At 36.9% G+C, this 22,233-nt stretch overlaps 1 protein-coding gene across 10 annotated transcripts in view; it reads left to right on the forward strand.

Annotated features, from left to right (window-relative positions):
- Positions 1-22,233, forward strand: part of CYRIA (CYFIP related Rac1 interactor A) — a 58,876-nt gene that overhangs the window by 32,904 nt on the left and 3,739 nt on the right. For 4 of the 10 annotated variants that reach the window (XM_076332750.1, XM_076332743.1, XM_076332748.1 and 1 more), the window contains 8 exons: positions 3,956-4,035; positions 14,540-14,661; positions 15,600-15,705; positions 16,774-16,910; positions 16,995-17,072; positions 17,346-17,462; positions 17,558-17,637; positions 19,555-19,681. In XM_076332750.1, the coding sequence (XP_076188865.1) occupies positions 3,966-4,035; positions 14,540-14,661; positions 15,600-15,705; positions 16,774-16,910; positions 16,995-17,072; positions 17,346-17,462; positions 17,558-17,637; positions 19,555-19,681 (837 nt within the window). In that variant the 5' untranslated portion in view covers positions 3,956-3,965. Of the gene's footprint in view, positions 1-3,955; positions 4,036-4,223; positions 4,304-14,539; positions 14,662-15,599; positions 15,706-16,773; positions 16,911-16,994; positions 17,073-17,345; positions 17,463-17,557; positions 17,638-19,554; positions 19,682-22,233 lie in introns of those variants that run through there. The other 6 variants (XM_076332740.1, XM_076332745.1, XM_076332749.1 and 3 more) reach the window with 3 other exon arrangements.

Consider the following 22,233-nt stretch of genomic DNA (forward strand, 5'->3'; position numbering starts at 1 on the left):
CAGATTTAGGAAATAGTATCTGGCAAAGGAGCACTGGTGAGCAGCAAAGGGTTGCGCTGGTGAATGTCTCCTTTTTCACTAACACGAGGTTTAAATGCTTTGTCTGTCTCTATACCTTCAGTGTAGCTACAGCGATGCTGATGGTTTTGAGTTGGTACTGATTAAATTAGTCCTGTAAAGGAGGAAGAAATAAATTAGTACTTCTCTAGCAATTTATATAGTACTATAGCTATCATTTAAAAATAATACAAAACTCCACACTTCAAAATTGTGTAATTGCTTAAAACAGTATGTAAACAAAGATTTTTAAAGAAGAGTTGAATAACAGGATATTTAGCTTTGGGCATGCAATATTTAGTTGATAATACCCTGTTTGTGAACATTTACTAAATTTTCAAAACTGTATTTGAGTATATTTTCAGTATATGTATATAAAATCCATGTCAGATTTGAAGGGTTGCATTTTGATTTTTTTTTGGAGGGGTAGTATTTTATTTATCACAATTCAAAAATAAACTGATTGTTCTAGTGGAGGAGAAGGAATTTATTTTCCTGTCCTAGATAATGCCTCTAGAATGTCAAAATTAATTAAATTTTAGGAACAAAGTGATGTGTTAGAAGACCAACCTGTGTTATTTTGTTCAAAGCTCAACATTTTTAAATATGTGACTGGATAATGGTATATAAAATGCAAAATGCTAAATGGTACCTTCTTGTTCATTACTGTTTTTACGGTTTACTTATGTCTGTGTGCCACTAATTAAATGTTGAGCATCAAAAATAGACTAATGAGCTTTAAACTGTTAACAGTAGCTTAGAAAGTATTTTCTGTATGCTTATGTAATGTCTTAGAGTAAACTTTAATGATTTGGAAAACAGTAGAAAACATGAAATTGCAAACATCATTGTCATGTCAATATGTCATTTTTAAAGCATACTGTTAAAAGTTGTAATTTTAAGGGATTTGGACACTAAAGAGAAGCTGCTATCATTTAGGAGTGCTGCAACAGCAATATTTTTATATATGCATTGGCTCTCATTTCAACATTTAAACTGATTTAACACTAAGTAAAATAAAATGCATTCCAGTTTAATGAAATGGAATTTTATGCTCTTAAGTGAAACCTTTCTGATTTGCTCCTGTGCATCAGCTGTTTATTTGCATATCTCTTGCAACTGCAGGGTATATATTGACCTGCTCAGAATTTGTCATTAGTTACTTTGAGATATCATTAGAAATTATCCTGGAAGTGACTTGCAGTTCCTGGGGTTTGGAATACATTATTAGAGTTTCCAGGGAAAGACAGTTTGGAAGATCCAAGTACTGGGAAGCAGCAAGCTATAAAGAAAAAAAAAAATTCACTTTGGGGCAAGCAAATATATTTATTAGCACTTCCATTAAGGTGAAGGTTGGCCTTTTAATACAGAGTTAAAAACTTAGTGTTGAATGATGACTTATAGTTTACAGTAAAAGTTTCTTGGAACTAGGTCTTGCTTTTAGTTTTGTTTTTTAGGAAACCATAAAGAAATTATTTCAAATCATAAAGAAGTAAAGCATGTTTAGCAGCTGCCTGGACCATATCTTCTAGATGTTGATGTTGAATATCACTATTTTTTGGGTTGATGTACATTGGAAATAGTGTCAAACCAGTGTCTTGGAGATCACTGGAAAATACAGGCTGACCATGAAAATGGGTATAAAGTTTGTGGCAGGGTTCTTGTTTCATACTTGTGACCAAAATAGCTGAATCAGTTTCTACACAGGGATTGAAGGAGAGGGGAATAATTAAAAAACAAGCTAAGAAATACAGTAAAAGTTCAGGAAAAATACTCGTCCTTAGAAATCTCTAGAGCTGTGATGTGCTGTACTTCTGTAAGAAGGATCAGAAACGAGAGCTTGGGCACATGACCTCAAGCTACTCAATGCAAATGAGGGAGCATATCCTCAGGTTTTTGGCAAAGGGAGCAGCTTTCTCGCGGTTGGAAGTGTGCTGTCAACTAAACCAGCCTCTGACTGCAGTGCTAACTTTGGCAGTGGAAGAAATGGTTGGATACTCTCTGAAGATTGAAGGCAATGAGGTAAGATACGGCTTAAAACGAGTTGAAAGTGAAGAATCCAAACTGAGTCAGTAATTTAGATTGTGATAGTATTTCATAATAATATAAATTGTTTCTTTCAAGGTTATGAAAAGGAAAATAAGTATATGCACATTATCTTGTCCCTCTTACATGATGCTGATAAAATGTATGATACCAGTGTGATGAAAATGTTATATTATTGAAGATACAAGTTTTAATGCTGTATAAAATGTATTTTGCTTTGTTTGCATGTTTTTCCCCTTTGTAGGCTAATCAGAAAGTCAGACTCGGTTCATACAGTGCAGATCTTGTTCTGAAAGTAAAATTGTGATCCCCCCCCCCCGCCCCCCGCATATAAATGGATGTAACTTTATGAATAATGGAGAATGTTTCTTCGTGTTTCAATATTGTATATGCAAGATGTTGCTAATTGTAAAGGGCTTGACAGTCTGCTCACTGGATTTGTTCTGGAGAGAAAATTTTGAAGGAGTATTTAATGCAAAACAAAACCATTTGTCTAACAAAAGCCTGGTTTACATGAAGCTGCATGCTCTGAACAGAGTATTGATTAAATTTATATCATTTTATAGAATGACTATGACTGCTTTGAAATCTCCAAGCCTTACATTACCTTCCTAGGTTTTCCTGCTATAGAAATATATCCCTTACATGCATATAGAAATTAGGGTTGATGATACTTTTTCTTCTGTAATGCTTGGGGAAAAATTTGAAAAAAACTTTGTCTCCTCGTATGAAGTATCAGCCGTGTACATGCTTAGAATAATTTTTTTGTGGTCTGATTTCTTAAGTGGGAAAAGAGTTAAACTGAAAAATAGATGAGCATCAGATGTGAGCCCCAAGAGCCGTGGTTTAGAGTACTGAGAATATTTATCTTTGAAGAAAAATCAGTTTTCAGTCTGAGTTTTAAATCTAAAATTACATTTTTCTACATCCCTCCAGGCAGACCTCTTTATCTTCGTATGTGCTTTTCATGGTTTAATTTTTCTGTCTTCTGAGAAAAAGTCTGTTTGCCCAAGAAAGCTATACTTTTACATAGTTTTAGAATGTGTCTTCCTAAGGACCGTACTGGTAAAAACCTTTCCTTCAAATCTCCTTCCTTCTCTTCCACAGAGACTTGCTTTCTTGAGAATTGGTCACTTTTTCTTTTGGGAGTTTTTCATAACTTGAAATGCAAAGGTTTCCAAGATGATAAAAGATAGGAATAACAGATAAAAAGATAGAGTTTGGACCACTCCTCTCTGTTTTCCCCCCGTTTTCCCCCCGTTTTTCCCATTTCCCGTTTCTCCTTTTTCTTTTTTTTTTTTAAAAAATGCATACATACATTTTTAAAAGTAGCAAGCTTTTTAGCTTTTCTTTCTGATAGATTTTTATAGTAATATTTTATAAAACCTTATTGATTAGAAACAAGTAGATTTTTTTTTTTCCTTAAATTGAGTTATTTTCATGAAATAACAACAGATTTATGCTAAAGAATCCAAGACAAGGATTAAGATCTCATTTTTTCCTCTGGAATGGTATTCAGTAATCTTGAGTCCAGCAATTCAGAGGATTTACAAATACAGATATAGTTCTGAGTTTGTTTCTCTTGCTAAGTAAATAAACTCATAAATATTTGTCTGTACTTTGTGATGTTATACTGATGTTTAAATTCCAATTTGTTGAATTGTTTCTGTATTTATCCAAGGTCTTATCTCTGTCCCCATGCATAAATATCACAGAATTGACCACCAAAATGTTTCTCATGGTCCAGAACTTGCCATAATGTTTAATATATGATGCAGACTGTGTCAAGCCCTTAGTTGTAGTATTGTAAGTTTACGTATATAACTGTTTACGATTTTGTTGCATTTACTAGGTTTGCTGGGATGGGTAATCTTCTTAAGGTCCTTACCAGGGAAATTGAAAACTATCCACATTTTTTCCTGGATTTTGAAAGTAAGTTCAAACAATTACAAGTCAATGAGAGAATCTTTTCCCTGACTTAACAGTGAACTGAGGAAAAACTTTTAAAACCTGATTGCTTGCAGTGTGTATTTTCCAGCACAACCAATCTGTCCAAGTCCTTGTCTCTAAAATCATTTGTTCACTCAGGACTCCTTTTCTCTTCCTTTTCTATTTTTCAGGAACCAAATGGGAAATCTTTTAAAAGTTCTCACTTGCACAGAGCTTGATCAGGGGCCAAATTTTTTCCTTGACTTTGAAAGTGAGCAAAGCTTCTTGCCTGGCTTGCCTTCTTTGCTTATTATTTCCTAATAAACTGCATGCGCTTATGCATCATAAAGCAATTCAAAAGGGATTTGCAAACAAATCAAATTACACTTCAGTTGAACATTGCTTTTTGATACTTGTAAAACCATACAAAACTACTTAAATTCATTCTGAGCAGAGAAGGGGGCAGAATGGTAGATATGCAAGTAAAAGCTTACCTTGAATTAGTTTCAAAACATTTATGAGCCATTGTTAAATTTACATATGGATGAACTTGACCTCAGCTTTCTTTAACAAATCAGGGTTAAAAAAAACTTCTTTATGTTGCTTCCTTGAATGGAAATATACATTGGAAATAAAAAGCTGAAAAAATATAAGCAGTGGAGGTGGCACTATTTTTGCCTGGTTCAGTGATGATTTAACTGGGATTATTATAGTTTCTAAAAAGTAGTGAAGTGGTCAAAGTGTATGTGCTTGATTGCATCTCTCTTAATTGCATGGTTATCAGTTTGCAAAACAGTGTTTCGCATTCTAATTTCCTTTTCACATCTATATCTGATTCAAAGCTATTTCACTTTTGCTGGTTACAGTTTCCTTGCATGTATTTCTAGACATTGTCTTGAAAACTGGTCATCAAATCTTTAAATATGGGTTTAATCTTACTCCACTACTTACGTGAAATGCTTTTTATTTAAAATGCTAACAGTGTGTGATGTTTCGTCTCTTAATACCTTTATTCTTAAAAAAAAAAAAAAAAGTTTTGAGAGAAGCCAGTGTTTTTAAAATAACTTTGTTTTGAAGCATAGTTTAAGAGAGAATTTCAGGTGATTAGACACATTTTATGACCTTGAAATAGTTTTCTTGAATCATTTATTCCTGAATTATTTTTCTGAAAAAAAGTTACTGACATGATATGAGACTGTATGTGTGTATGCACTCAAGCACTGGTTCAAAAAGTCATTTAAACATATACTTAAATCTCATGAAATCGTTCAAACATGCTTTCTTGGGTGAGAGCTAGAGTGTATGACTATAACTTTGCACGTATCTTAATCTTCTCATCTAGATCTTATTTATCTCATTATGAAGAATCTGTTTTAGATGATGAAAAAAAGTTAATTGGTGAGTTTGGGTTTAGGAGAAGGTACTGTGGGCTGTGTATCCCTTTTTCTCATCTGTCTATATCATTTGAGAGTTTTACTGTAAACCCGGGATGTCAAACCTGTATCCAAACCACCACGTAATTTTTTTCTATCAAACTTTTGAAGGCTTCGGCAGCGCTCTCTGGCTTTGCCAAGCTATTACGAAGGTTTTCAGCTGCTCTGAGCTTCCAAGTTTAATCAGCCCCATCGTGTCCTGGATGGTAAGAAAGTACTCCTGACCCAGGCTGCAGACTTGGCAGGAAACAGGTGGTCTGGCAGTGGGAAGCCTTGGTGGAGCGGACGTGGTGGTGAGAGGGGAAAAAACCTGTTTTATTGCCTTGGCAGCGAAGGTTGGTTGTTTTTTTTTTTCCAAAAGCGCATTGCCAAGAACTGAACGGGGTGAAGCACCCTCTCCCACGGGAGGTGACCAGTAGTTAATGCAAGCACACAGGCACGCTAGTCAGGCACTTCTACCTACAGAGGAACAAAACTATCATCTCCAAATTTCAGTGAGTTTGACACTCCTGAGCAAAAGGTTAAAATGTTTTACTTGTGAAATAAAGTCCTGGAGGTTTTTATGGCATGAAATCTGTATTGTGTTGAAGGGATGTGACTGAAGACGCCTGTAGTTGTGTGCTTTCTTCTCCTTTAATTAGCCATCGTATGGTGTAAAAGGACACTCTTAGTTAGTGGACATAGATAAGAGCCTGCTTATGTGCTCGCTGGACGTGTGACTTTCTGTGGCCTGAGTTCTCAGTTCGAGTTCATGGATGAAAATGGTCACTACAGTTGGCCATTCAGAGGATGAGGGGTATGTTGAGTTGATGTGTTTACTGTATTTCATTATTTACGTCAGCATATTGCTTTCTAGTTTTTGTGCACTTTTTCATTAGCCGTAAGCTGAAATTGCAAAGTAAATCTGTCAGCACTACTTCTGAAATGTTTACACAGTTTTTGGATACTCCTGCCCTGGTACTTTTTTTTTGCTGCTCTTCATTTGGTATGTATTGTACCTGAAAGGAGGGTGTGTGACATACTGCTTCCTGCTATGTGTACAATGTGCCACACAAATATTGCTTAAAAAAACAGAAACAGCCTTTTTCCTCGTATGCGGGAGTAGAACAGATACAGTCTGGCTCCATGCCTCAAAAAATTGGAGGCTTTATGGGCTGATGTTGGTCAAAAGTAACACAAGTGCTTATATAAAGAAAGTGGGAAAAGAACATGAAGGTGTTAACTTCTTTTGACAGTCGATTTAATCTGTGCTGCTCCAAAGGGGTCATCCCATGGGTGATGCTTTGCCACATACTCTCATATCCTTATGCTAGAATTGAAATGTACAAACACATGATTGCACCCATCATGAATGATAGCTATGTGGGAAAATGAACTTCCTAAGAACTAGCTGTTCAAAAAAACCCCACCAAACTACCACCTTACCTCTCTCCCCCACCTACTAAGTACTCTTCCAGTCAGGTCAGGGGGATGTGGATGATGGCATAGTTGGAAGAGCCCCAGCAGTGGCACATGAACGGCAACAGAAATGCAGGAGAGGATGGCAAGCAGTTGTACAGATTTAGGTATCTTAGGTCGGTCATGAAGCTACACAGTAAGGTCAGCGTGGTAGGTTTTTATTTTATTGTTTATTATCCTTAATACACATTTTACAGGCAATGTGTTGTAAGGTTGAGTTGTTCTGTGCAACAAAAATGGACTTATTTTCTTGTGGCTTACTGTTCCCCAGGGCAGAATTCTGTTTTGATGAAAAATTTGAGGAGGACAATCTTGTACTGTAGCTTTTGAAAAATTCCATTATGGGTTTTTGTTTGTTTGTTTTAAAATACACTTAATTACAAGTTGCTTTTCATCAGTTGCATGCTTACTTTTCTCTTACATATTTTTCACCAACCTGATTTTTTCATATAGAATCATAGAATCATTGAGGTTGGAAAAGACCTCTAAGATCATCGAGTCCAACCGTCGACCCAACACCACCATGCCCACTAAACCATGTCCCTAAGCGCCTCATCTACACGTCTTTTAAATACTTACAGGGATAGGGACTCCACCACTTCCCTGGGCAGCCTGTTCCAATGTTTAACCACTCTTTTAGTAAAGACATTTTTCCTCACGTCCAATCTAAACCTCCCCTGGCGCAACTTGAGGCCATTTCCTCTCGTCCTATCACTAGTTCCTTGGGAGAAGAGACCCACACCCACCTCGCTACAACCTCCTTTCAGGTAGTTGTAGAGAGCGATGAGGTCTCCCCTCAGCCTCCTTTTCTCCAGGCTGAACAACCCCAGTTCCCTCAGTCACTCCTCATAAGACTTGTTCTCCAGACCCCTCACCAGCCTCGTTGCCCTTCTCTGGACACGCTCCAGCACCTCGACGTCCTTCTTGTAGTGAGGGGCCCAAAACTGAACACAGGATTCGAGGTGCGGCCTCACCAGTGCCGAGGACAGGGGCACGATCACTTCCCTACTCCTGCTGGCCACACTATTTCTGATACAGGCCAGGATGCCATTGGCCTTCTTGGCCGCCTGGGCACACTGCCGGCTCATGTTCAGCCGGCTGTCGACCAGCACCCCCAGGTCCTTTTCTGCCAGGCAGCTTTCCAGCCACTCTTCCCCAAGCCTGTAGCGCTGCATGGGGTTGTTGTGGCCGAAGTGCAGGACCCGGCACTTGGCCTTGTTGAACCTCATACAGTTGGCCTCGGCCCATCGATCCAGCCTGTCCAGGTCCCTCTGCAGAGCCTTCCTACCCTCGAGCAGATCAACACTCCCGCCCAACTTGGTGTCATCTGCAAACTTACTGAGGGTGCACTCGATCCCCTCATCCAGATCATTGATAAAGATATTGAACAAGACCGGCCCCAAAGCTGAGCCCTGGGGAACACCGCTCGTGACCGGCCGCCAACTGGATTGAACTCCATTCACCACAACTCTCTGGGCCTGGCTGACCAGCCAGTTTTTGACCCAGCGCAGAGTCCACCTGTCTAAGCCGTGAGCCGCCAGCTTCTCTAGGAGAATGCTGTGGGAGACGGTGTCAAAGGCCTTGCTGAAGTCCAGGTAGATCACATATTTAGCCTTAGTCCCTCCAGTACATGTCTTCTATGCAATTCTTGAGGTCTTGAAAAATGGGCAGGTAGAAACAGGAACACTTAGAAAAATTAAGTTTTCTCACCTAATTCAAAGCTGTGGATTTTTTCAAATCCTGCCTTGTGCTATATTTGAAAATGGGAAAGAATCATGAAAGAAAAAGAAGTTTCAAAATTTCACCTTCCAGTTGTTTTTTTTTTTTTATAGCCATTTTAACTTTTCCCTAGAAAAGTTTAGGCTACAAAAAAATTGTTTAAAATCATCTCTTTTTCCGCCCTTTCCTGCAGCTGTCTATATCATCAGTTATAATTCTTATGACCCCTTTTACTGGAATTATTCTTCATTCCAAACTGGGATCCAGGTTTCGTAACTCCATGGTCATACTTGAAAAAGCTTGAATCCAGCATTAATTTCAGTTAATGTTGTATAGCAAAAGCAGTTCTGTATGCTTTCCAGTAATCATTTTGGAGTTAGGTAGTTACTCTGGATCTGTGCAAGGAGAAGTAATTTGAAGATCCATTCAGTCCAGCCTTGAAAGCAAACAGGGAGAAATGGGAACTGTGGTAACTTCAGCGAGTGATATGGAGAATAGTGTTCTCCTGTGCAGGTGAAAAAACCTTTTCTTTGAGGTGAAATGCAAACTATATGCATTCAGCCAAATTACTCTTTTTTAAGGTCTACTGAAAGGTTTACGTAAAGAAAAAGAATCTCTTCATTCCCAGAAAGTGAACTGCATTGCTGTTTTACACTTGTATCTCAGTGTGGGTATTCTTAATCAAACTGCTATGCATTGGATTTTATATATACCACTTACTTTACCTTAATTCCTTCTTAGCTCTCAACTTGAAAATAACGTTAGGAAGAGTTGAGTGCATAGCAAGTCTTGAGAGTCTGTGGATTTCAGGATTTCACGAGCCCATACGGCGAATTCTCTTGAAATGGATTTTGTCAGTTCAAGAGCTGTTTTGTTCTTTAGATGTTGACCTTGTTTAAATTAGTCACAGGTAAATGAATTCTGGGTATTTGAGGCTCTTTCCATAGCAGCTTACGAGTGCTCTTTTTTGCAGAAAATCTATTGTCAAATTACTGCTGCCCATAGAGGGCCTTTTTCAGGCAAAGTAAACAAATAATTCCACATGAACTCTTGGAAGTAATTTGAAGCTTGAGGTAACAACAGTTTGGTTTGAACCTAAAAGACTAAAGCTTATAGATTGTTGGGAGGAGGTGTCCTTAAGTGACACTTTCAGTCCCATCCTCTCCTCAGATACAAATACCTTTTATAAGACCAAACTCTCTAACCTTAACCTTAACTCTTTTTTCCTAAATGTTAGCTAGGTGGCCTCGTTACCTGATCCTAATTTAATCCCCCTCATCCCCCCAAGAATCAAGGACACTTATTTTCTAGGATTTCCTCCCCCCATCCCCAGAAAGATTCATGAAATTTTCAGCTATCAATGTTCATGTATGATTAAAAGTGTCTATTACTAGTACATATCTGGCAGCAGAGCAACTGCCCACTTTTTGTGTAATAGGATATTAATTAATACCCTTGCTCCACAGGTGGCAAGGCTGGAGATGTAGTCTGTATCCAGCCTGCGGGAGATTAAACTCTTGTCTCCCGTGCTGTAGAGTGTGCCCTAAGCAAGAAGCTACGGCTGAGTCGGAGAGAGGCTGTCCACTTTGCATCCGCCACGGAGATGAAGCCCGGCACTGATATCCCTGGCACAGCACCATGCCCGTAGCAAGTATTAACAATTTAGGGAGCTTTACTTTGTTCTGGCTAGTTTAGAAGGGACAAAATTCAAAAATCCAGTGTAGACTTGAATTTTGGCTTATATCGTGGATAGAGTACTGTTTCTACCTAATACCATTCTTTTTAACGTATGGAGTATAGCAGGTTCTGATACTCTCTGAAATGCTTTATTCGCTGTAGTTGTAATGCCTTTTATCTTTTCCAAGGGCATAAACTAGCTTTTCATCTAATTGTGTCCCAGATTGGAATAGGAAAAACATTGTCTTGGTGACAAACCTGAAAGAGGACTTTAGCATGAAACTGTAATATATATATACACGCACACTGCTCTCTAACTTGCTGTCAGTGGCTGGTGGAATTATTGGCCATGTTCAGCAGTGGATAGGACAAGAAAAGCTGAAAGCAGAGCCCGTAAGACATCTTGGTTTACTCACTATTCTTTTGCTAGGCTGTTGTGGCCAGGTGACTATGATGTTTTTGACAAATATGATTCCACGTGTAATGAAATGCAAGCACTAACCAGCTTCAGTGGGAATCGACTTAACTTGCCATCAGTTTAACTGAGGGTGGAATAAAGTGCGGTGATTTTGGTCTGCATTTCAGATACAGAAAGGGTGTATGGGTTGGAAGCGCTTATTTTAGTACTATCTTGTTATCTCTTAATTAAAATTAATTACTGAGATATTGTTATACTTGATTTTGTATTAGTAAAGGCTTCATATCTGTTCTTCTTATATTTAATCTCGTCCTATGACTACTAATGTCTTACCTACATAGCAGTTTCTATGCTTTTTCTAATGCACACTTGGTGAAGAAGAAGGTAGATATGTTGTGCTGTTAGGGTTTTTTTGAAACAAACAACAAACAAGCTTTTTTCCTAAGAAAAAAATTATGATTCTACCCTCCCACCCCACCATGCATCTGAAATATTTAATGCATCCACAAATTGATTGCAGTTGGTCCAGCTTCCCCCCCCCCCTTTTTTTTATGAAATCTGAAGCCCCATCCAAAACATGGAATAGACCATGTATAAAGATGAAAGAGCATTTGTTCATGGAATGGATGAATTATCATATCCTGGTTATTTCTGATGGAGCCAATGGAATTGCATTTCTCTCCAGAGCTAAAATTTTTGCTTTCTAAATTAAAATTTGCTGGTAGAATCTGTATATGGAAGAGTCAAACCTGGTCTGACTCTTAAAATAATTTGATAGAGGACTCATTTAGTTGTCAGGTTTAGGGTTTGCATTGGAAAGACTTGGGCAAAGGGTGGTAGAAGGGTTTCCAATTTTGTCTTATCAAAGACAGCGTACTCTGAATGCTAATCATGAGTACTCTAAAAACTCAGACTTGAAATGCAGTAAGTCTGGTGATTATGGTAACTTATTATTGAGAGGGCTTGCATTTAATGTGGATTAGTCAGTGGCTATGATTTTATTTATAAATGGGCTCAAATTGCTTAAGCACATGCTGGTTCTCTGGCAGTACGGGGATAAGAGGTGAGCACTGCCAAGCAGTGATTCCACACTGATTCAGGAATGGCTTTTTTTTTTTTTTTATTCAGAACAGAGAAACGAGCTTTGGTATTGCTGGAATAGAAAACCAATTTAAAAAGCCAAAATCTGGCATGAAGAAGTCTGTATTCCTTTTAGTGGTTGTTGTTGCTATTATTATTGTTGTTCTTGACAGCAAGATGAAATCTTTTTCAAAGTGATCGATTACAGGTATTTTAATTGACCATTTTTGGCAAGATCTTAATGTAAAATCTCTTTTGAAACATGGCCATGGTCTTATCAGAACATCTGTTTGCATAACATATATTTCATAAGTAAGATGCATGTTTTTTTCTAAAAGCCTGAATCATCCTCCCTACTTTTATTTTTAAGCTAAACACTTTTCAGCATAAATGTAAACCGCTTCTGCAAATGCAAGCTAAGCCTGTTGCTCTGTAGCCTTTGCAGTCCTCTTCCTCTCCCTTCCCTTTCTTTCCCTCTTCCACCCACGTACCTTCCTCCTACTCCTACTCCCCCAGGTGCTGGGATACTACAGAAAGCTCAATGGGTTTCAAAGATTCAACCTTCCTCCAACTTCCAAAAGATGAATTGGGAAAATTTGAAAAAGACTAACAATAAAGGATGTTACTAAAGGCCATTTTTAAGTCCCGAAGTGCTGAGCAGTCTATAGTGTTTACACTTCTACTAGGGGCTAATATTTTTTAAAGCAAATAAATTGTAAAAAGTAACACAGAAGTACCTCGTTAACCAATCCATGCTTCAGGTGACCTGAACGTGCAAATTTTACACTTGTGAACTGTACTAATAAATTACTTATTCTCTTTTGTGTCTTAATATTTACTGAAAATCTCATTTTAATTAACTTTTATTTAACTATTACAATATAGATATTGATTTATAGGTGACTCCTACCTTCCCCCTACTCTGTTGTTCTATGGTATGTAACTGTTTAGCAAGATTACCACTTTCTTTGTTAAACTCAGAAGCGTTTACTGTTTTGTTTCTTTATCACAAGGTGACAGACCCCTTATGGTGTATACCTGAGATTTCTTGCAGCTTGGGGAAAGAACCAGTCAGTAACTCTGTAAACTTAATGTGACTAATAGGTCGGTTCAACGGCCGTGTCCCAGCTGGGATTTTCCTCTGTGGGATAGTTTTTCCCTTTGGTGCTACTTTCCCTCGCTTTTTGGAGGGTAGTGGAATTTTTTAGTTACGTGAAGTATTTTGGATATAAAACCCAGCTGAGTAAGCCCAGTTTATTTTTACTTTCACTCATTCTCTCTTTTAAACAAGATTAGGGAAAACTTCCAGAGTAAAAGGAAAGAGTCAAATCAGTGTTGTTTCATGTGCCCAGTCTCATGGGACTCATGGTGACATATGAATATAGAAAAGATTTTAAGTATTAGTTGCTTCATAGCTGCGGACACACAAGGCTCAGCCATTTGTGTCTGGTTGGTGCAAGGTCCATAGATAACCTGACACATTTAAACAAATTATCCCAACCTGAAACATCATGGAGAAAGGCTTTGAGAACGCCTGCTCTTTCCAACCGGTTTGTTTGTTTCTAATGGGGGGTGGGTAAATGAATCCCGTACTGATATATAGGTGGAGAACTGTGTCTCATTTCTTAAAGAGAGTGAGAAGACTAAATAGAAAAAGTATTTTTAATATTTCTTGTCTATTAATGTAGTGATGTGTACATTAACCCTTCCTAATCGGTGAGTTTTGAACTGAAGATACCTCACTGCTTTTAATTCAAGCAAGTAGTCCTTAAGTCCTAGGATTCACCTTCAAAGTATTTTTTTCTTCCATAAAAATTAACATTCTATCTTTACAAGTTAATACAAATTTAAGGGGGGGGGGAAAAAGTTGTGTCTCTGTAGAAATCTGCTGGGACAATGTGATGGTTTCTACAAGTACTGACTACAATTCTATATATAGGTATATATATAGAAGGCAGAAGATCTCTAACTTGTCTAATGTGTCGATGTTCTAGGGATAACATCACTCCCTGGTATCACACTGCTGTGAAAATCCCATCGGATGGGATTTGAATGGGAAAATTGATCTACTTCCAAATGCCACTTTTCTGAACAATAAAGGTCTACAGGTCACTCCCACCCTGAAAGCACACTGATCATTGACAGAACTGGATTTATTTTGGTAGCAGGAATGATCTCTGACACACATAAGAAAAACGTTTATTTTTAACAGTACTGTATCTGTGTTTTACAAAAGGAGAAATAAATTACCCTGGTTAAGGAAGCCTGGAGGAAAGTCAAAGTGGTGTAATATCCCACTGGTCCATCCACTGAAAAGCCTGATTTTATCCCCAAGCTGCAAGAAAAGCAAACAATCCTTTGTAATTGAGCTGTGGAGCTCATGAAAGAGAGGGACGTTTTTACTAAAGGACTGATGCATTACCCTATTTTCTAACATTGCCTTATGATACTGCTTCACTTTAAAATGCTGAGTTTTGAGAAGAGGCATTATGAGCCAGAGCGTACAAAAAATGTACTGTTTTTCCTTCCTTGCTACAGAAAGCAAAAACTTGGATGTTAGCAGAATGGCAGTGCAGTATAATTGTGTATTTTAAAAAAACACATCAGAATGGAGTTACACATAGTCAAGCTGGATATAATGTGGTTAAGTAGAACTGAGTAATCTTGCCGTTTGTATTGCAGTTGCCTTTTGACTTTGTGCATTTGCTTTTCTGTTTCTTAGATGCACAGCCCACAGATGGAGAAAGGGAGGTATGGAATCAGATCAGTGCAGTTTTACAGGACTCGGAAAGTATGCTTGCAGACCTTCAGGCTTACAAAGGAGCTGGTCAAGAAATTAGAGATGTATGTTTGTTAACGACAGTTCTTTGGAAGCAAAATCAAGCAAAACTCAATGTGATCCTTGTCTCTGTTCTGTATCCAAGCACATTCTATAAAACAATATGAAAATCTTCATTAAAATTGTAGTTAGGAAATATATTACAGATTAGGTGTAATGTTGAATATAAAGCCCTAATGTCAGATCATTAAATGATGGCTTTTGGAACTTCTTTTAGGTTTACTATTAGTAATTAGTAATTTTTTTTCACCTTGAGAAGCACCATTTCATATACCTCATTTCATGTATAGAAGTAAAAGTTGAGGACATAAAAGAAATACTCAGGTGTCAAAAATACACTATAAAAAAAAAAGTTGAAAATAGTTGTTCTTCTGTGTAAGTGTAATAATAAAACACAGTAAATTATAACCTTACATCCACTTTGCAGGCATCTTATTCTATAAAACTGGTCCCGAAGTACAGTTCTGAACTATAACCTAGAATTTGGCTCAACTGAGCAAACCTTTCCCTGCATCAGCTTTGCAGTTACTGTTAGTGTGAGCTGTTGGTTACTTAAGAACCTGAGTATGTTGAAGATTTCAAAAGCATCAGAATCTTAAAAAAAAAAAAAAAGGGCTATTTTTGTAACCAGTAATCATACAAAAGGTCTTCCCTGATGTTTCTGCCATATTTTTTCCCCAAATAATGTGATAAAACATATTCCTGTATGTCAGTGGTGCATTTGAATGAATAATTTTAAATAACTATGTTACAGGAGGAGAGGGAAGGTGGAAAAAAAGGTATTTTTTGGACTCGATAATTTCCTATTCCTGTGCAATGTAATTTGTCATAATTGTTCTATGTTTTACAACACTTTCTAAAATAGTGAACTAGAAAAATTCCAAATGATCTTTTGCTTGTTATTCATGGATCACAGTTCTTTACAGTAATATTTTCATTTCAGGCAATACAAAACCCCAATGATATCCAGTTGCAAGAAAAAGCATGGAATTCAGTATGTCCTCTGGTTGTAAGGCTGAAACGCTTTTATGAGTTTTCACTCAGATTAGGTGAGTCCTGTTTTAGTATGTCTGTTTATTAGGCTACGTTATATATAAAGAAATAGGAAGTTTCTTTTTCCGTGAGCTTTTAAAGGGTTATTACTCTTTCTGTTTGATATCAACAGACATTTAACTGCAATTACATTTGTCGAGGCATATTTTTAATCTTCATTTAATTTCAAAATTATCATAGTTTGTTAGCTTGTTAGAATAAATCTGCATTATCTAAATAGAGTACAAGCAAAGAACGTGAAAAAACTGTATAAAGTTTTTCTCTTGTGCCTGCCACTCTTCTGCACTTCATTGGCCCATACTGTACTAATGCAATTTATTTTTTGTAATTTGGATCCTTCAGAGTTTTAAAAGGAATGTAGGCCAATAATATTTTGAGACTTTTTAAAAACAGGATAACGGGGGAGAAGGGTATCAATAAACTCACTCACAGGGTGAAAATCCAAAGTTGGGCAAGTTTTACACTGGCTTTGTCATCCCTACAAACCCCAAAAAATCATGTAATTATTCCTTCAGTTAGGACTCCGGAAGACAACCAGTGTGCAAAAATTTATGTATAAACTGGGAGAGCTCCCAATGCAAGGGAATTCTTCTACACAATCCTGCTTACTAAGTCTTTCACTTTTTGAGTTATGCTAGTAATTATAGCCACAGGAGCTGAATTACATTGCTTCAGTGCCTAACAGTACGCTTTTAGTAACAGAGATGCCAGAAAAATCTCTATTATTATGAGCTGATGGCTAATTGAGGAAGATGAAAGAGTTGAATATCTGAATGCAAGAAAAATGCTTTCTCTAGAATTTTTGATAGGGAACCCAGATAAAGGGTGATAAAAAGGGAAAAGAGCTCAGTGATACAAAATGGAGAGAAAATGGCAGAGAGCCTGAAGAGGCAGGTGTCTTTGACTAATGTTTCTCACCTTAGAATAGTAAGAAAAAGCATTTCTGTTAGGGCTTTGCATGTTCAGAAGGTTCCTTCCGTTCAAGCAAAGTATATTTAGATACTTACTTAAAACTTTGTCATAATGTGGACTGAATAGAATTTGTGCATCTGATTTTTATTCAGAGAAAGCCCTGCAGAGCTTATTGGAGTCCTTGACGTGCCCACCTTATACTCCAACTCAGCACCTGGAACGGGAACAGGCTCTAGCGAAAGAGTTTGCAGAAATCTTACATTTTACTCTTCGTTTTGATGAACTTAAGGTTAATAAAATCTCTTAATACGTGCTGATTTTTTCCATGTATTTTGAACTGAAACTGATTATTTCCTATTTGCCTTCCTCTAAGATGAGAAACCCAGCAATTCAGAATGACTTCAGTTATTATAGGCGGACAATAAGTCGCAACAGAATAAACAACATGCATGTAAGTAATGAAATCTGATCTGCTGTTCACACTAAGGTATTTATCAGTGTGCATTTATACCATTTGTGGTAAAGTTTTTTCTTTTGATTTGGTGGCTGTCATGTTCTCTCCTTCCCACCAGGAGTTAATCAGCAGTCTGGATGAAGTGATTAGAGTGGAACTATTCATGCAACAGTCTGCTTGCTGACATGAGCATGTACTGCATCTTTTTCTTGCTGCCGGCAAGATTTTAAAGAGTTTTACTGACTGTTTTTTTCCTCATGTTTTCATCAGCTAGACATTGAGAATGAAGTAAACAATGAAATGGCCAATAGGATGTCCCTGTTTTATGCAGAAGCTACACCAATGCTGAAAACACTCAGTAATGCAACTACACATTTTGTATCAGAAGTAGGTAATGGGGGAGAAAAGGTCTAATACAGACATTCTTGATTTTAATTTTGCAAGATGGTTTACTGAACAATGGCTGTTTTTAACCCTTCTAGAACAAAACGTTACCAATTGAAAATACAACGGACTGTCTAAGTACTATGGCTAGCGTATGTAAAGTCATGTTGGAAACACCGTAAGTTTTACCTTAAATCTTGTTTTTATTGTATGAGAGAATTTGTATTGTATTTTAAGTAGCCACCTGGGATAAACACATTTTTTTCCAAGTTAATTCCTGTATGTTTGCCATAAGTTGTTATCACATTTGTATACAAAGCATGACCTGGTATTAGATAGCCTTGCCTCCTATTTTAACCACCTTATGATATTCTTCATGAATCAGCGTTGAGTTTTGTTAGGGAGAGCTTACATGGTCAGCCTGTATTTCAACAAAAGGTTAAAATACAAGTGTAATCTTATGCACTCATAGGCTTCAGTGTCTGTCTCTTGTTTAATCAGGGCCATAGGCCAGCTACTGTCTCTTGATTGTCCATGCTGCTCAGTTATTAGCACACATAGGGGCAAGATTTTGGCTTTTCCAAGTAGCGCTTTCACAAATGATACACAGACTATTCTGAGGATCATTTGAGTAGATCTTTTTTGGATTTAACCATCTTACCCTAGATATGAGAAACTTCAGCTGTATGGAAACTGTACAGTTGTTTTCTTAGCTGCTAACATAGGTATAGTCAGTGGGGTTACTATTGTTTAGCTATGCATTTAGTCAAGTATTTTTTAGGTTAGATGTCTCTCTGAGTGGAAAACACATACAAGATAGAGTCAAGGTTGTCTTCCTGTCTTTGAATTGTTTGTTCATGGTGCCATGGAAAGGGTAGAATTCCTGAGGTTATTGTGTTTGTTTATGAAAATTCTGGAGAAGTGTATGTAGGTGGTGGGACTCATCTCTCAATCCTGGGACATCATAGAAGTAATCATTGAAAAGTAACCTTACATGTCAGCTCATTTTTTGGCAAAAGTGGAGAAACAGGAAGTTGTGAGTCATCTACCAGAAGATTATCTGATATTTAGTTCTAATTGTGGGATAATCAAGCATTTTCACATCAAAATGTCTGTAGCCCTTAAATCTGTTCATGTTATGATGCTGTGTTATTTAAACAGAAGAATAAAAGTTGAAGTTATTGTAAACTGAGAGGTAGCATAGTACAGATTTTAGTATTTTTAATGATATGTTTAAGTGAAAAAATCAAGTTTAGTATAAAACTTGATAGTATAAAACCAGATAGTATAAAACCAGTGAATGGTTTTATACCATTGAATGACAGTAGACAACTCTATGTATTGTCTACTCAAAATAATATTTGTTAGAAAAATTGCGATAACATAAATTTTTCAGGATTTCTGTTTTTCTCTACTGTAGTTCATTTTTCACTTCCTGATGATGGTTGCAGGGATTAGAGCTGATAGGGGCTGTCTTAACTGTGCCATCCATATTCTTATTTTGGAATTGAAAAGTCAAAGAAAAACTCTCTGGAATGAGTTCAGACCAGTCCTATCTAGTGGGCTTCCACATTTTAGATGCTCAGTGAACCTGGGTTGTTGAAGTTGCCTATGGACTTAGGAGAGAGAGAGAGCAATGACGATGATCCGCCTAGGTGAAGCCTTAAACTTACTAGCTGCTGAAATTAGATGCCACTTAAATGTTAACTGTTTCAAAGTAGGAATTTAAGCAAAAAGAGTAGCTTTCCTTTGAGTTCCTGATATGGTGGGTTTCTAAGATTAAACAGAACTACGATCAGTCTTCATCATTTTTCATGAACTATGGAAGTCGTCTGTGAAGCCATCATCTTAGACATTTTGCTGAAGTGAGGATCTGAATTGTGAAGGGGTGTTAGAAGGAGTTTACCTATATTTACTTGCTTTCTAAACTTCCTTCTAAATTGACAAGGACTTATGCAATTCAAAGAGCTTTAAAATCTTACTAAGATTCATCTGCAACTTCAAAATACAATGTTCAGGTTTCATGCACTCATAGTCTAGTTTGCAAAATTGTCCAGTAAAAAGTCAAGACTGTTTCTTTTGTTCTGTTTTCCAGCGAGTACAGGAGTAGATTCACCAGTGAAGAGACCCTTATGTTCTGCATGCGCGTAATGGTGGGAGTTATTATTCTGTACGATCACGTTCATCCTGTGGGAGCTTTCTCAAAGACATCAAAGATTGATGTAAGAGTGACTTTTCTTTAATACTCTAGGTTTGAGAATACTAGTCTGCAGCTTTTTTTTTGGCCCAAGCTTATGACTTTGTATAAATCATTTTAATTACTTTTGAATGACAAAATTTAGAATTTATCTTCACCAATGTACTTTAATATATCAGCTTGTTTGAAAAAAAATAAGGATCAGTCTTTTTCTTTGTATTTTCTTCCAGACACAGATCCTCATTTGTCTTTGTTAGCTCTGCTTTCCTGCCAACTGTATGGTTACACTAAAACAATTTTGTATTACACCTACCCTGGAATAAGTTCTATGGTCATAATTTTTTATTAATCATGTAATTTATTTATGCTGAAATGCTCATCTTTGGCAGTAGTTCTGTTGTAGATAAGCAGATATTCGACATTCTCTCTGCTTCGTCTGAGATCTAAAGTAGCAGAACTGAAATGTTATTGTCGTAATGTTGATAATGAGCCTTCAGTTTTAGCTTTGGCATGACCAGTCACAGGGAAATCAAGCTTATTTTTTCATCTGAGATATTGTAAGCACACACAAAAAAGTACTCTTATTTTTGCCACATGTTTTTACAAACCTAAATCTCCTGCACCATGTCTTTCAGCAGAAATAAGCTGTAATTCATGAAAAAAGATGCTAAGGATTTCCCTTTACAAGAGAGCCTACTTCAAAAGAAAAGGAAAAAAATACATATATTATTGCCCTCCATGACAGTGAGTCTTCGTTAGCATTTTTCATCTGCAGATATCAGTATTTTATCACATCTCCTCTTCGACTCTGTTTTACGGAGTGAAAGATAGGTCACAAAGAGGTGAATTGATTTGCTCAAGGTCATGCAGCAGATAGAGCCCGGGAACTGAATGCAGACTTCCTGACTTCTAATTCTCTTGCCTACAGAGACAACACAAGTAAAATTTTGATAGGATCAATTATATAATGTGTGTACTTTTGTTTCTCATATTTATCCTAAAGCCCTGTAATCTTACAGGATAGTTAGCTAGATGTAAATGGGAGGCAGGAGATGTATGGCTCAGTTTTTAAAAATGAGTACATGGTCCCAAATCTTAATTTGCCTAATTAGTTTAGTGATTCTTCTCTAATAATAAAAAAAAAAATCTTATAATATTTCAGATTATAAGTTTGTTTTACTGTGAAAAAACATTCTTTTCTCCAAACTAGTCACTTCTTGGGAGCTATGTCACGAGAATTTCAGGGACAGTGGAACAAATTACTCTTTCCTTACTCTTTCAAGACTGGAGACTGTATTTCAAGCTGTTAATTACAGGCTCCTAGCTTAGACGTCCTAACAGCTTCTCTTTTTTGACTGTTTTAGGGATTCTGATTCTAACAAAAACAGAAAAAAATGGTTTGAATTTTTATCCCCTTTGAGTTTGTCTGATCTGATATGACGGGGCACGTAAACCTGTACTGAATGATGTGAATATAGTCTTGAGTTTCTCCAGCTCGGGAAAAGTAACTGTGTCACTTCAAAACATGTGCTGCTACCCTGAGAATTTCATCTGCTATTTGCAAAGCTAGTTTTGTCTTCCAGGTAGAAATGAGCCAACTGAGCAGTGATCAGTGATTGTTAGGCTGGTCATTGTGCAGGAGGCCAAGTTACGTTTTCCAAATCATTTTTATTGGCAAATACATGGACCCTGACTTCAGTTAAGTATTTCATCATCCACTTCCATAACAAGGCAGAGTTGTGCTTTAGCTGCAAAGAAACTACTGGCATATAGATTTAGCACTGTAATGTGACTTGGAAAATTAGAAGGTTCAAATCTTGACTCTGCCATGTCTTTATCTGTCATTTTAAATAAGATGGAATTCATCTAGACTAATTTCTGGACAGCTTTTAGATGTCTTCATAGCAATGGGAAGAAATAGGTACTTCCGCAGCACGATTCACTACATATGAAAGTATATTCTGAATAGGTTAGAGGAATTTCCTATTTCTCTCTATTGACTAGACAGGGAGTCTGTATAGCAGGGTCGGATGAGTTCTACCTCCGCTTTCTCTGCTTCATTTCCCCTTTTGTAAATTTGGACAGAGTTTCAGCCTGTTTTTTACAGTCTCCATGAAGATGTTCATTCAGTGTGGTGTTTAAAATCAACATCATGGACTTCTTAGATTAAATTTGTAACCACTAGTTATAAAACAAATCATAAGTTATCACCAGTTAGGTTTACAACTAAAAACTAAATACTGAAAATTACTTCCTTGTGTGCAAGCATAAAAATAAAAGTCAAAGTTGAAACATCTCTTCTGATAGTTGCTAACACCAATGACATGGAATTCTCTTCCAAAATCTCTTTTTTTAGCTTGTATCAGCTGTTTTTGATATTTTTTTAAGTTGCAGTTGGAGAAAGCATGTGCAAGTTAAAATACATTCACTTGATTTATAATTTATTATCTACAAACGCTTATTAAAGTAGATGTTGTTTTCTCAAAAGTTAGGTTTTTAACTTAAGATAATTTTTAATAAGTTATAATGCTTTTATTGTGTCCTATAAAGCAGCATTAACACTCAGTAGGGAAAAAA

The sequence above is a fragment of the Aptenodytes patagonicus genome, chromosome 3 (assembly GCF_965638725.1).
Source record: "Aptenodytes patagonicus chromosome 3, bAptPat1.pri.cur, whole genome shotgun sequence".
Taxonomy (NCBI): Eukaryota; Metazoa; Chordata; class Aves; order Sphenisciformes; family Spheniscidae; genus Aptenodytes; species Aptenodytes patagonicus.